General features: G+C 50.7%; 1 protein-coding gene across 1 annotated transcript; it reads left to right on the top strand.

The window, feature by feature from the left end:
* The first annotated feature begins 4558 nt into the window (after positions 1-4558).
* Positions 4559-6170, top strand: LOC136154483 (uncharacterized protein CXorf49 homolog). Its single transcript, XM_065916742.1, has 2 exons — positions 4559-5885; positions 6112-6170. Exons 1-2 carry the CDS (start codon positions 4559-4561, stop codon positions 6168-6170), a joined length of 1386 nt encoding a protein of 461 aa, XP_065772814.1.
* Positions 6171-12057: the final 5887 nt, after the last annotated feature.

The following is a 12057-nucleotide window of genomic DNA, read 5'->3' as shown; positions in this document are numbered from 1 at the left end:
AGCGCTCGCTCCTACATTGCTGGCTAGGGGGTCCTAGGTGTCCCAAAGTTCGCCTTGTCCCGCTGGTGAGTGTGGCTGTTTCTGGGGGCAGCTGGCTGACATGCCAGGGTGTCTTGAGGCTGGTTTGTCCTGCCGTTGACTGGGTTTGTGGCCCAGGGTGTCCTGGGGCTAGTGCCAGCTCACTGGTGGGTGGAGCTCTGTTTCTGTTCCTGGCTCTCTAGCTGCAGGGCCCTGGGGGCCCCAGGGCTGGTCTCAGTTCACTGTTGGGTGGGGCCAGTTCCCCACATGGCTGCCTGTGGGATCCTAGATGTCCCAAAGGGGGCTTCCACACACTGCAGTGTGGGGACAGATTGCAGAGCTGCTGGCTGAGAGCTCCAAAGTGTCCCAGACCTGGTGTCGACTTGCTGGTACACTGTGCTGGGACTCAGTGGCTCTCGGGGCTGGGGTGGGCCTGCTGGTGGGTGACCTATTTCCTGTAGTGCAGGCTGCAGGGCTGGAGTTACTCCGCTTGCTGTTGTCTGCCTGCTGGTGTGTGGAGCTGGTTCTTGGGTTCTCTGGCTTCAGGGCTCTGGAGGGGTCCAGGAGTTGGTGTTTTGGGCCATTGGTGGCTGGGGCTGGGTCCAGGGCATCCTAGGGCTGGGGCCTAACCACTGATGGGTATAACTGGTCCTGGGGCTAGTGATGACCTGCTGTGGGCAGGAACTAGGTCCCAGGGTCTCTGACTGCAGGACCCTGGAGTCCTGGCTTAATGCCTTCTTCCTGGTGTATAGGGTCAGTGTGGTATGTCAGGGCCTCTGATTGACAGGTCCAGCTCCAGGGACTCTTAAGACAGCAGGCTTGCTTGTAGGTGGGACTGCACCTCTCCCTGGCTAGTAGCTTGTCCTGCCCCAGTATTGAGGAAACAATTCCATTCACCGTTGCAACAAAAAGAATAAAATACTTAGGAATAAATCTACCTAAAGAAGCAAAATACCTATATATAGAAAATTATAAAACAGTGATGAAGGAAATCAAAGAGGACACAAACAGATTGAGAAATATACCATGCTCCTGGATCAGAAGAATCAATATAGTGATAATGAGTATGCTACCCAAAGCAATCTACAGATTTAATGCAATCCCTATCAAGCCACCAATGGTATTTTTCAGAGAACTAGAACAAATAATTTCATAATTTTTATGGAAATACAAAAAGCCACGAATAGCCAAAGCAATCTTGCAAAAGAAGAATGGAACTGGAGGAATCAACCTGCCTGACGTCAGTCTCTACTACAAAGCCACAGTCATCGAGAGAGTGTGGTACTGGCACAAAGACAGAAATATCGATCAATGGAATAAAATAGAAAGCCCAGAGATAAATCCACACACCGATGGACAACGTATTTTTGACAAAGGAGGCAAGAATATACAATGGAGAAAAGACAATCTCTTTAACAAGTGGTGCTGGGAAACTGCTCAATCACTTGTAAAAGAATGAACCTAGAACACTATCTAACACCATACACAAAAATAAACTCAAAATGGATTAAAGATCTAAATGTAAGACCAGAAACTATAAAACTCCTAGAGGAGAACATAGGCAAAACACTCTCTGACATAAACCACAGCAGGATCCTCTATGACCCACCTCCCAGAATATTGGAAATAAAAGCAAGAAGAAACAATTGGGACCTAGTTAAAGTTAAAAGCTTCTGCACAACAAAGGAAACTATAAGCAAAGTGAAGAGACAACCTTCAGAATGGGAGAAAATAATAGCAAATGAAACAACAGACAAAGAATTAATCTCAAAAATATACAAGCAACTCCTGTAGCTCAATTCCAGAAAAATAAAAGATCCACTCAAAAATTGGGCGAAAGAACTAAACAGACATTTCTCCAAAGAAGACATACAGATGGCTAACAAACACATGAAAAGATGCTCAACAGCACTCATTATAAGAGAAATGCAAATCAAAAGCACATTGAGGTACCCTTACACGCCACTCAGAATGGCAGCTATCCAAATGTGTACAAGCAATAAACGCTGGAGAGGGTGTGGAGAAAAGGGGACCCTCTTACACTGCTGGTGGGAATGCAAACTAGTACAGCCGCTATGGAGAACGGTGTGGAGATTCCTTTAAAAAACTGGAAACACAACTGCCATATGACCCAGCAATCCCACTTCTGGGCATACACACTGAGGAAACCAGACCTGAAAGAGACACGTGCACCCCAATGTTCACCGCAGCACTGTTTATAATAGCCAGGACATGGAAGCAACCTAGATGCCCATCAGCAGACGAATGGATTAGATAGCTGTGATACATATACACAATGAAATACTACTCAGCCATTAAAAAGAATACATTTGAATCAGCTCTAATGAGGTGGATGAAACTGGAGCCTATTATACAGAGTGAAGTAAGCCAGAAAGTAAAACAACAATACAGTATACTAACGCATATAAATGGAATTTAGAAAGATGGTAACGATAACTCTGTATGTGAGACAGCAAGAGAGACAAAGATGTATGGAACAGTCTTTTGGACTCTGTGGGAGAGGGTGAGGGCGAGTTGCGGGATGAAATGGGAGAATGACGTTAAAACATGTAAATTATCATACGGGAAACGAATCGCCAGTGCAGGTTCAATGCATGATACAGGATGCTAGGGGCTAGTGCACTGCAATACACCAGAGGGATGAGCTGGGGAGGGAGTTGTGGGGGGGAGTTCAGAATGGGGAACACATGTACACCCATGGCGGATTCATGTCAATGTATAGCAAAACCAATACAATGTTGTAAAGTAAAATAAATAAATAATTTTAAAAAAAGAAAACAATTCCATTGACATCAGCAGCAAAATAGGATAAAATACTGAGGAATAAACTCAAGGAAGCAGTCAAAAACTTGTACACTGCAAAATACAAAACATTGCTGAAAGAAACTAAAAAGACACAAATAAATGGAAATGCATCTGTCTGCACAGATCAGAATACTAAACATTGTTAAGAAGTCCATGCTATCTGAGGTGGTAAATTTTATGTGTCAGCTTGACTGGTACACAGAGTGCCTAGATATTTAGTCAACCATTATTCTGGTTGTTTCTGTAGAGTGCTTTTCCATGAGATTAACATTTAAATCAGTCAACTGGATAAAACAGATTTCCCCCTAATAATGTGGGTGGGCTTTACCTAATCAGTTGATAGTCTGATTCAACAAAAAAGCAACCTTTCCTCATGCAAGAGAAGTCCTCCTGCGTGAAAGCCTTTGGACCTGGGACATCAGCTTCTTTTCCTGCCTTTAGACCCAAACTGAAATATCACCTCTATTGGTTTGGTTCTTAGGCCTTCTAACCTGGACTAGAGCTAAACCACTGGCTCTTCTGAGTCTCCAGCTAGCCAACTCACCCTCTAGATCCTGGGACTTACCAGTTGCTCTAATTGAATGAGTCAATTCTTTTACACACACACACAGACACACACACTCCACTGAATCTGTTCTTCTAACACACTACCCAGAGTGATCTACAGATCCAATGCAAACCCTATCAAAATCCCAATAGCATGCTTTACAGAAATAGAAAAACTCAGCCTAAACTTTAAGTAGAATCTAAAGAGATCCTTAATAGGGAAAACAACTTGGACAAAGAAAAAGTAGAGAACTCCAACTTCCTGATTTCAAAACATTACAAAGCTACACTAATGAAAACTGTGTGTTACTGCCACATTAACAAATAGACCAGTGGAGTAAAATAGAGATCTTAGAAATAAACCCTCACATTTAGAAGATGTGCCAGGCAGTGGACTTCCTGATAGAGGGGAAAACATAGCTTTTTTAGATCTTTGGATCAAAGCAAGGACTCTGGAGTCTGATTGCGTGGCTTCAATTCTACCACTGATCCCCATGGGCCAAACGACCATGGGCCAGTGGCTGAACCTCTCAGTACCTGTTTCCTCACCTGCAAGAGACTGGTAATCACTAGTACCATAGTCCTAGGAGTGTCACAAGTAACCACTACTATTTACGTACAGTACTTAGAAGAGTGCCGGGCACGGGGTCTCTGCTGTATAAGTTGCTTTTCACAGATTCTGCCAAATTACCTCCCAAATGGGATTCTTGCACCACCGCCACAGGGGTTTGCCCCTAAACTCTCCCACTCTCGGAGTGGTTACGCACTCGGAATGGAGGAAGTGGGACGAGAGGCTTGACAGAGGTGTACTGGAAGGATCACCTTCACCCGCCAACTCGCGTACTGCCGGGAGGGCCCTTGGGCTTGGCACCAAACCAGAGGAGGCTCTCGACCCCATTGGTTACACCTCGAGGGGACGGCCAAACAAGGCGTGTGCTGGTTGGCAAGAACTGGACCAATGAGGAGGCGGCAGCTCTGGCGCGCTGAAAACCTCGCGTCGTTTGCGGCCATCTCCTGCGTGTGGTGCCGCTGGTGCTTTTCGGCGAACTCCAGACGCTGCACAGCTCACCTGCCCTGACCGCCACCACCGCGGCCACCACGACCTGGTTGATAAATCGTCACCGCCCCAGGTCCAGCGGCCATCCAGATCGCAATATGAGCTCCGCAGATGATGGTGTCTGTTTCGGGAGCGGGTTTCGGCTCAGAGTGCAGAGAGCACATAAGGGGCCTTGAGGCCGGCTCCACAGCCCCTCGGGGACCGGGCCCCAGCCCCGAGCCAGGGACAACGCGAAGCGGCGAGGGTGAGGGCGGGAATGGCTTCCCAGACCCTGAGGGCTTCGAGTCCGAGCGGGAACTGCTGGAAGCGAGAGGGCGGGTGCTGTGGGGCCGTGAAGGCCGGCCTGGCTCTCCTGCCAACGACCAGGGGGATACCCTGCAGCTGGCTGATGAGTCAGTGGCAGCCATCCTGCAGCAGCTGGCCGACCTAAGCATGCTGGGCACCCACAGATGCCTGTTCCAGGAGAGCTACGCAGTCAGTGAAGTGTCTGCCTTGTGGGACCTCGAGGTGCGTCCCACCAGTCGAGACAGTGCTACACAGAGGTGTGGGGAAACTGCACAGGCTGAGGCCGTCCCTCTCGCGGTCGGCGGGCTCAAGGCGGGCCGGGCCTGGGGGAACCCTATGAGAGGCACTAAGAGTAGCTTGAACGTGGCTGTGGATCACCAGTGGCCTCCCTTAGAAAGCACAGCCGGGCTGCTGTCCAACTCTGAGTCCTCTGATGAGTTCAGTGAGATAGAGCTGATGAGGGTGGGCATTTACCCCAAAGATGGAGGCCAGGCCAAGCTCAACGGCCCCGAGGATCCTGGGAACACAACCAGATGCTCGAATGTCCAAGGCAGAGAGAATCTCCTTAATGTGCCAGGCACTTGCCTTTCCTCGGCTCCACAAGGATTAATTTCGGTTGTGGAAAGGCAGGGCAGGCAGGGCGATGCAGAGCAGGAGGACACCTCTCTCCCTAAGAAAAGGCAGAGCGTGCTCTGGGGGAAGGGGGGCAGCTTGCCCAGCTACCCGGGAGTGACAGTAGTATCAGTTACTGCAGCTGCCCCTACAGGCAGCAGGCTGCAGCCCACTCCTAGGAGGAAGGGGGTCCAGGAGAAGAAATCCCTTGGGGGTGTCTCCAAACCTGCCGTGGGGAAAACCTTCCGTTCCTGGGGGCAGGGAATCTCGGCCACTCCCCTGGAACCGGCCACCTTTCCTCCAATCTCCGACATCCAGCTGCTTGGTAGGTCCAAGAAGTATGCCTTGGTCCCTTGGGTAGCCCAAGAGTCCAAGCACACCGGTGCTGGGAAGAAATCCGTGGCTAGGCGGGCCCGGGAGTCGGTGGCAGCAATGGCGAAGAAATCCGTGACTAGGAGGGCCCGGGAATCGGTGGCAGCAATGGCGCTGTCGGGAGAAGAAAACGACCCAAATAGAGATCCATTCCCAAAGGGCCAAGTGAGTAGGCCAGGCCCCTCCTCTCTCCCCACTCTTCCACCTCCCACCCTCCCCTCGGCACAGGTCTTCACCCCTTGCTCCTTCTCTCCATCCCTCAGGGGTCGTCATTGGGTGGCCCTTGGTCACTGGGTCATTAGGATGCCAGATTGGGGTCCTTTTACTAGGGACAAACGTTAAGGTAGCACTTTGGGTGTGCTGGGCTCGGCTCTCCACCCTTGGCCTGTTTCCAGCCTCCTCCACGAAGCTGGGGCTGGAGTGGAAGGGAGAGCTGGTAGCTGAATGGATTTGAGGGGACCCCTTGAAATCTTCACAGAGCTTCGGTGTTTAGACGCATCACTTTCCTGAATCCTACTTCCTAGTTGCTCCCCAAACCTTCCAGGGATGGGACCCAGGCTTTCTAAGTGCCACACTATAGTCCCCAGCTCAGCTCTGCCTGCTGGCCTAGGGGTGACTGACAGAGAATGTGCTAAAGAGATCGGCCTTTCAATTCTTTTTCCAATTCCCTGCCTCAGTTCCATCTTGAATCACATGAGCTCTCACACACACAGGAATAGACATATAAATGCACTGGTACACACACACGTGCACGCACACACATCCTTACTCCAGATCAGTGAGAAATCTTTGTTTTTAGCTGACCACTGACAGGCCATGGCCATCTTCTCCATGGGTGCATCATGGAGAACCCAGGGGCGCCAACATCAACTTCAGAGGTGCAGAAGATTCAGGAAACTCAGAGCCCATGGCCATGAACAAGGGAGAAGTCATGAACAGAGGCCTGGCCCCTCAGGTGAGTGTCCTGGGTTTTGATATGGGGGGAGGAGGCCAGGGGTGAGGGCAGAAACCTCTGTCTCTGACTCTCTCTCTCTCTCTCTCTCTCACTCAGCTGGGGGCTCAGCCTTGCTCTCAGGGCGCTTCTCCCCTGAGAAAGAGGGTATCAACAGGGCTAGCCCTGGCCCCTTCACCTTCTGTGTGGAATTTGTTTCATAGGGGTGATGGGTGGCAGTGCCCCAACAGCTAGTCTGGGCGTAGACCTGCAGGCTAATAGTCTTTTCTGTGAAGTGCTGTTTGCTCACATTGCTCTCCCAGGTGCTGGCTGTGGCTGCTGCTCTGGGAAGCTCGAACACAGAACCATAGTCTTTGGCGACTATTGGGGTGAAATGGCCGCCCCTACGGAATAGGAGGGGCAGACCCAGAGAGACAGTTTGGGCTGCCTGCCGGGCAGAGCTGGGGAGACTTGATGTTAGCAGGGGGCGATACTGCCTCAGCTCACCTTAGACCCGGCTTGGCCCTTTGCATCTCACTAGGAACCTGGGAAGCTGGATTGTGTGTCCTTTCCCTGTCAGGTGACCGGGAACCAACTGACCATCCCCCAAGACGGAAAAGGCAGCAGCAGCCACCTGGAAGGCAGGGCTGTCCTCGGGTAATGCTTCTTCTGGTTCCTGGAAATACACACCCAAACCCCATGGTGGGATCTGGGTCCACGTGCACCTGACATGTGTGGTCCCCCACCCCCATCCCATCCCGCACCGCAGGGAGGGAGCCCACCTCCTTTCCACTGAGGAAAGTTTTTCCCTTGCCAGTCTAGACACCTGGCTTTGGGATGGAGGGCCCGGGGGAGAGGAGAGGAGGAGGAGAGGGGAGGCGGGTGTATACTAACCATTTCTCTTCCTCCTGTGTCTGCTGGCCTAGTGTCTGGTGCTACAGAGAGAAATAGATGACCTTAAGGAGCAACTTGGTATGAGGAACCAGGAACAGAGAGCAGCGGGTTCTTAGTGCAGAATTGGAATGGGACCTTGGGGTAAGGTGGACTGCAGGTGCAGGGGGTCTCGTAGGGATCAGCATTCCTGTGGGGAGGAGAACCTATCAAGCCTGTCCCTGGAGCGTGTGGTGCATGTCCAGCTGGGCGTGCAGACAAGTAGCAAAGTACTGTGTGGACTGCATGCACACTCTGCCAGCCACACGAGTCCTAGACAGCTCCTTCTGATAGGACTTGTAGAGATGCCTTGTTGATCTTTTGTGGTCTCTAAGGGTCTTGTTGGATTGTTTGCGAGACAATTTTTGAAACGTTCGGACGTGGCCCGAGCTTGAGAGCTGCTGGCACATTATGTTTCCTTTTAGGAAATGGCTCCACATTTAATTCCGGTAGTGGGGAGTGATCAGGCCCAGAGCTCTTTGCATTGGGGCTGGGGGTATGTGGGTTTCAGGTTGCAGGGCTAGGTGGTTCCCCACCAGGACAGGGGCACAGGCTTCTATGTCCGTCTGTCTGGAGCACCTGTTTATTCCTCTCCAATTTGCAGCCTCCATGCAGTACCTGGCTGACAAGTTCCAGATCGTTTGAAGTGAGTGTTACACACAACATACCCCTTCCCACAACGTTGGCTGTTGAGCAGGGCTGTGGGCTGGCCGTGGCTTGAGGCTCTTCCCTGACTCTGCTGTTTTACAGGTTGAGCGCAGTATCTTCCTGGAAGATGAGCAGCTGTTACTTCCAGGGCTGGCGAGCTGTGGCCAAGTTTGTTGCCTCTCATTTTGCCTCCATCAGAGCATCCTCTGCCCCTTGTTTTGCCCCCTCTCTGCCCCAGTCTCACAGCAGTTTTTGAGTAAAGCAATTCTCATATTCTGTGTTCTGCCCTCTCTCTGGGTGGTAGGGGTTGGGGGAGTGGGGCAAGGCCTGGTGGGGAGTCACTCCATATTAGAGCCTGTTGCAGAACAGTACCTCTGGAATCCTATGGTGGGGACTCTGGGTCAGTCTCTGCTACTATCCATGCTAGCAGGGCAACAGAGTGCCCCCGGTCTGGGTTCACTGAGGGTTCTGTCTGGCCACATTGACACATCCTCCCATTCCCCTAAAATCTCTCTTCTAGTTCTTAAACACCCTCCTGGGATTTGCAGGTTCCCATCCATTGCTGACATTCTGCCTCCCCATTGGAAGGAAATCATGACCCCGATACAGAGCTCCAACCCATCCTCCTTGCCGCACTGGACGCATTGTTCAATTTACCCTGACCACTCTCTTTTCCTGTTGGAGCACCCTTGATCCCTCCCTTGACTTGCCATTGGTCAGCTTGCCTGCATGTGTAGTTCAGCAGGTGGAAACAGGCAGAGGTGCCCTCATCTCTCCCTTCCCAGGCTCTGCCCTCTCGTTGGAGTCCCTATTGCCGGTACCATCTCCACTCCCGCCCAGGTCCCACCTTGCACGCTGGAACCTGCACACAGTCCTCCTCTCCTCTTTAGCCCTCACCCCTTAGACAGGCACCAATAGTTTTGCTTCTCCTTCTTTGTACTGAGTAGAGGATTTGGGCATGAAGCCTGGATCCAGTGAGCTGGGGAGCAGGAGGGAAGGTACAGGGAAGACAGGAGGCAGGCTAGTCTCTGGGCTGGATGTCAGGAGACACATCTGTTTGGTGTCAACCTGGGTCAGACTGCACCCTGGCAGCTAGAGATGGATGGTGGAGTCCTCATTGTTTTCACATCCTCCCTGCCCTAGCCAGCTGACCGCCCTTGACTCCAGCCTGAGCCTCTCTATACCATTGAGTGGAAATGGGCCCATCATGCTCTATGGCAAGTGTGGTTAGTAAGTCTCTGTTCTTGCAGGGTCCCTGTCAAATACTGTTCTACCAGACCCATGACACAGATCTTCCAACAAATGATATTTCCCAGAGTATCGCAGCTCAGTATCCCGGACTACTTCTTTAGGGCACATGACAATGAGTCTGAACTCTGTGTTCAATTTCCGCTCGCTGGAATTTGGGGGGCACTTCCTTTCCCTCTGCCAGCATTCCAGGACTGTGCCAGTCTGAGACTCAGAGAGACAGATCTGTGTTTAAGTGAACTGAAGGTAGGGTCGGCCTGACACCATTCCTGACAGACCAGGGTTTTATTACACAAATGGGGGTATGATGGAAGGTAGCAATTCAGAGTTGGTGCCTGGACATCTCTCTGTGTGGATAAATGTCAGCAAGGATAATGCCCTTGAGGCAGAAGGATGTGATTCGGGGAGTAGAGAAAGTAGAGACTGGTCCAGATTCTGTAAGGCACTGAGTGAGCTGAAGCAAGCATCGGATCTCCAATATTCAAGGGGGTGTTGTCACATTCCCAAAAGGTAGGAGGGGGATGATGCAGGGGTCACCAAACCTCAGGACAGGGTGTTGGGACTCTGACAGATTTGGAGTCGCTGGAGGAGGCTCTGGATCCTACCTTGCCATTCTATGATATCTGCCAACTGCTGAGGGTGTGGATGACTGAAAATGGGAAGGGTGGCTCTGGAGAGTACTAGGGATACTGCTGCTCAATTTAGAAACAGGAGACCGCCCAACATGAGTTACCCGAGGCAGGGGCAAGAAGGGTGCCATGAGGAAGCGAATTTAGGAGTGACTGCACCTGGACAATGGGGAGCACTTCACCCATATTCTCACGTTGATTGACTTCCAGGCCTCTTGGCATGAGGCCAGGTGGACAGACTACATGTGCACTGGAACTGTCAGAGACCTCATGGTAAGGAAAGAACATCCGTGGGACTTACTCCTTCCATTCAGACCTCTCACAGGAGCAGGTGGGCTTGATCACTTAGTTTAGAGCTGATCCAGTGGTTATTGCCTGGTAGTGTAGCCCATCTCGCTGTTGTCTGAGTGAGTAAATTTGGCAGAGACCGTCCAGCTGAGGTCTCTGGCCACCGAGACATGTAGGTAAGTTGTTCTCAGGGAGAAGTCCAGCACCAGCATCAACACCACCCTTTGGCAGAGAGGGACCCGGGACTTTGGTCACCAGGGTGAGGAAGTGGAGAAGCTCATGGAAGTGGAGGTGCAAGGGTGTGAACACAATCCCTCGTTCACTTTTTACCAGGCTCCCTTCCTTCCTCTGAGCACACAGCTCAGACCAACTAACTCACTATAATGTTGCTGGAAACATAGACATCAGAGACCTTGGCTCAGGCCCAAACCTTCCACTTCCAGTGGGAAATCCGTGGCAGGGCCTGAGGCATAGGTTAAAGAAATACATCTAGGCCCCAAGGGGTAGGATGAATGCAGAAGCCCGGCCTCATGCCATGCACCCTTCTTGCTTTTCCCCTTCATGCCCCTTTTCCAGCCTGGAAGACAATGACAGCTGCTTTGGAGAGCCCTAGGCCCCATCCTGCCTGGTTCTGCTTCCTGTCCATCACCCTGGAAAATGCTCCCTCCCCATCACACCCCCACCCCACCAGCCCCAGTCCCAGGTCTGCCTCTTTCTCTGGACTCTTGAGGGAGATTGGCACAAACAAAGAAGGTAGAGTAGGTGAGTCCTGAAGAGGGGCCTGGGGTGGTGAGCACTGTAATCTTTCCCAAAGATGTCCAAGTCCTAATCCCCACAGGTGGCTTGTATTTTCCTTTGCGTGGTAACAGTTGGTTATGCTTGCAGATTCAATAAAAGCTGCTACTCAGCTGATTTAATGTGGGGTAACTCTCACCTGCATTGCCCAGATCCAGCCGGGCACATTGGGGCTGCCAGATTTTCCAGCTTGACTATCCCTGGGTAGCTATCCCAGTCCCTGGGCCCTCCGAGTGTTTCAATGACTGTGTTGTTCTTGGTGCCCTTGTGCTTGTGCAATAGTGAAGGTCTGGTAAGTACTGCTCAGATGCAGATGAAGAACAGACCTGTAGTTTTGAACCCCTCTTTTGTTCCAAGCCAATCACTTCTTCCTCTCTAGTCCTCTTGAGGTAACTGCCAGCCTGACTTTTACAATGATGATTCACTTTTTAAAAAGGATTTACTATTGCTTTTTCATAAAATAGCCCTTCCAAACATGAAAGGTTAATTACATTGAATTAAATATGAATTAAACAGACTATACATATACACGTTGTGGAGAGTGTAAGCCCTCAGTATCACAAATAATTATGAACCAATCAACCCATGTAACTATACTCAGGTGTATATTGCACATCCAGGTGTACATTGCACATCCAGAAGTCACCTATATGTTCTTTTCTCTGAGGAATCCAAATGGATAAATCTCCATACTGCCCGATTCCATTTACTTCACAGTCTTGAGGAGGCCAAACTATAGACATAAGAAAACAGACTGGGGATGGCCAGGGTCTCGGGCTTGAGATGAGGGGTTAAACTACCAAAGAGCATGAAACAATTTTGTAGCTGATGAAAATATTTTTTATGTTGATTGTAGTGGTGGTTCCATAATA

The sequence above is a fragment of the Muntiacus reevesi genome, chromosome X (genome assembly GCF_963930625.1).
Source record: "Muntiacus reevesi chromosome X, mMunRee1.1, whole genome shotgun sequence".
Classification (NCBI taxonomy): domain Eukaryota; kingdom Metazoa; phylum Chordata; class Mammalia; order Artiodactyla; family Cervidae; genus Muntiacus; species Muntiacus reevesi.
Note: the sequence above shows the minus strand (reverse complement) of the source record. Positions and strands in the feature narration are given on the sequence as shown.

Excerpts from the sequence above, each read along its gene's own strand:
- LOC136154483 (XM_065916742.1), top strand. The coding sequence starts at position 4,559 with ATGATGGTGTCTGTTTCGGGAGCGGGTTTCGGCTCAGAGTGCAGAGAG. Across the intron at positions 5,886-6,111 it reads ATTCCCAAAGGGCCAAGTGA|CCTCCTCCACGAAGCTGGGG; the intron begins GTAGGCCAGGCC and ends GCCTGTTTCCAG.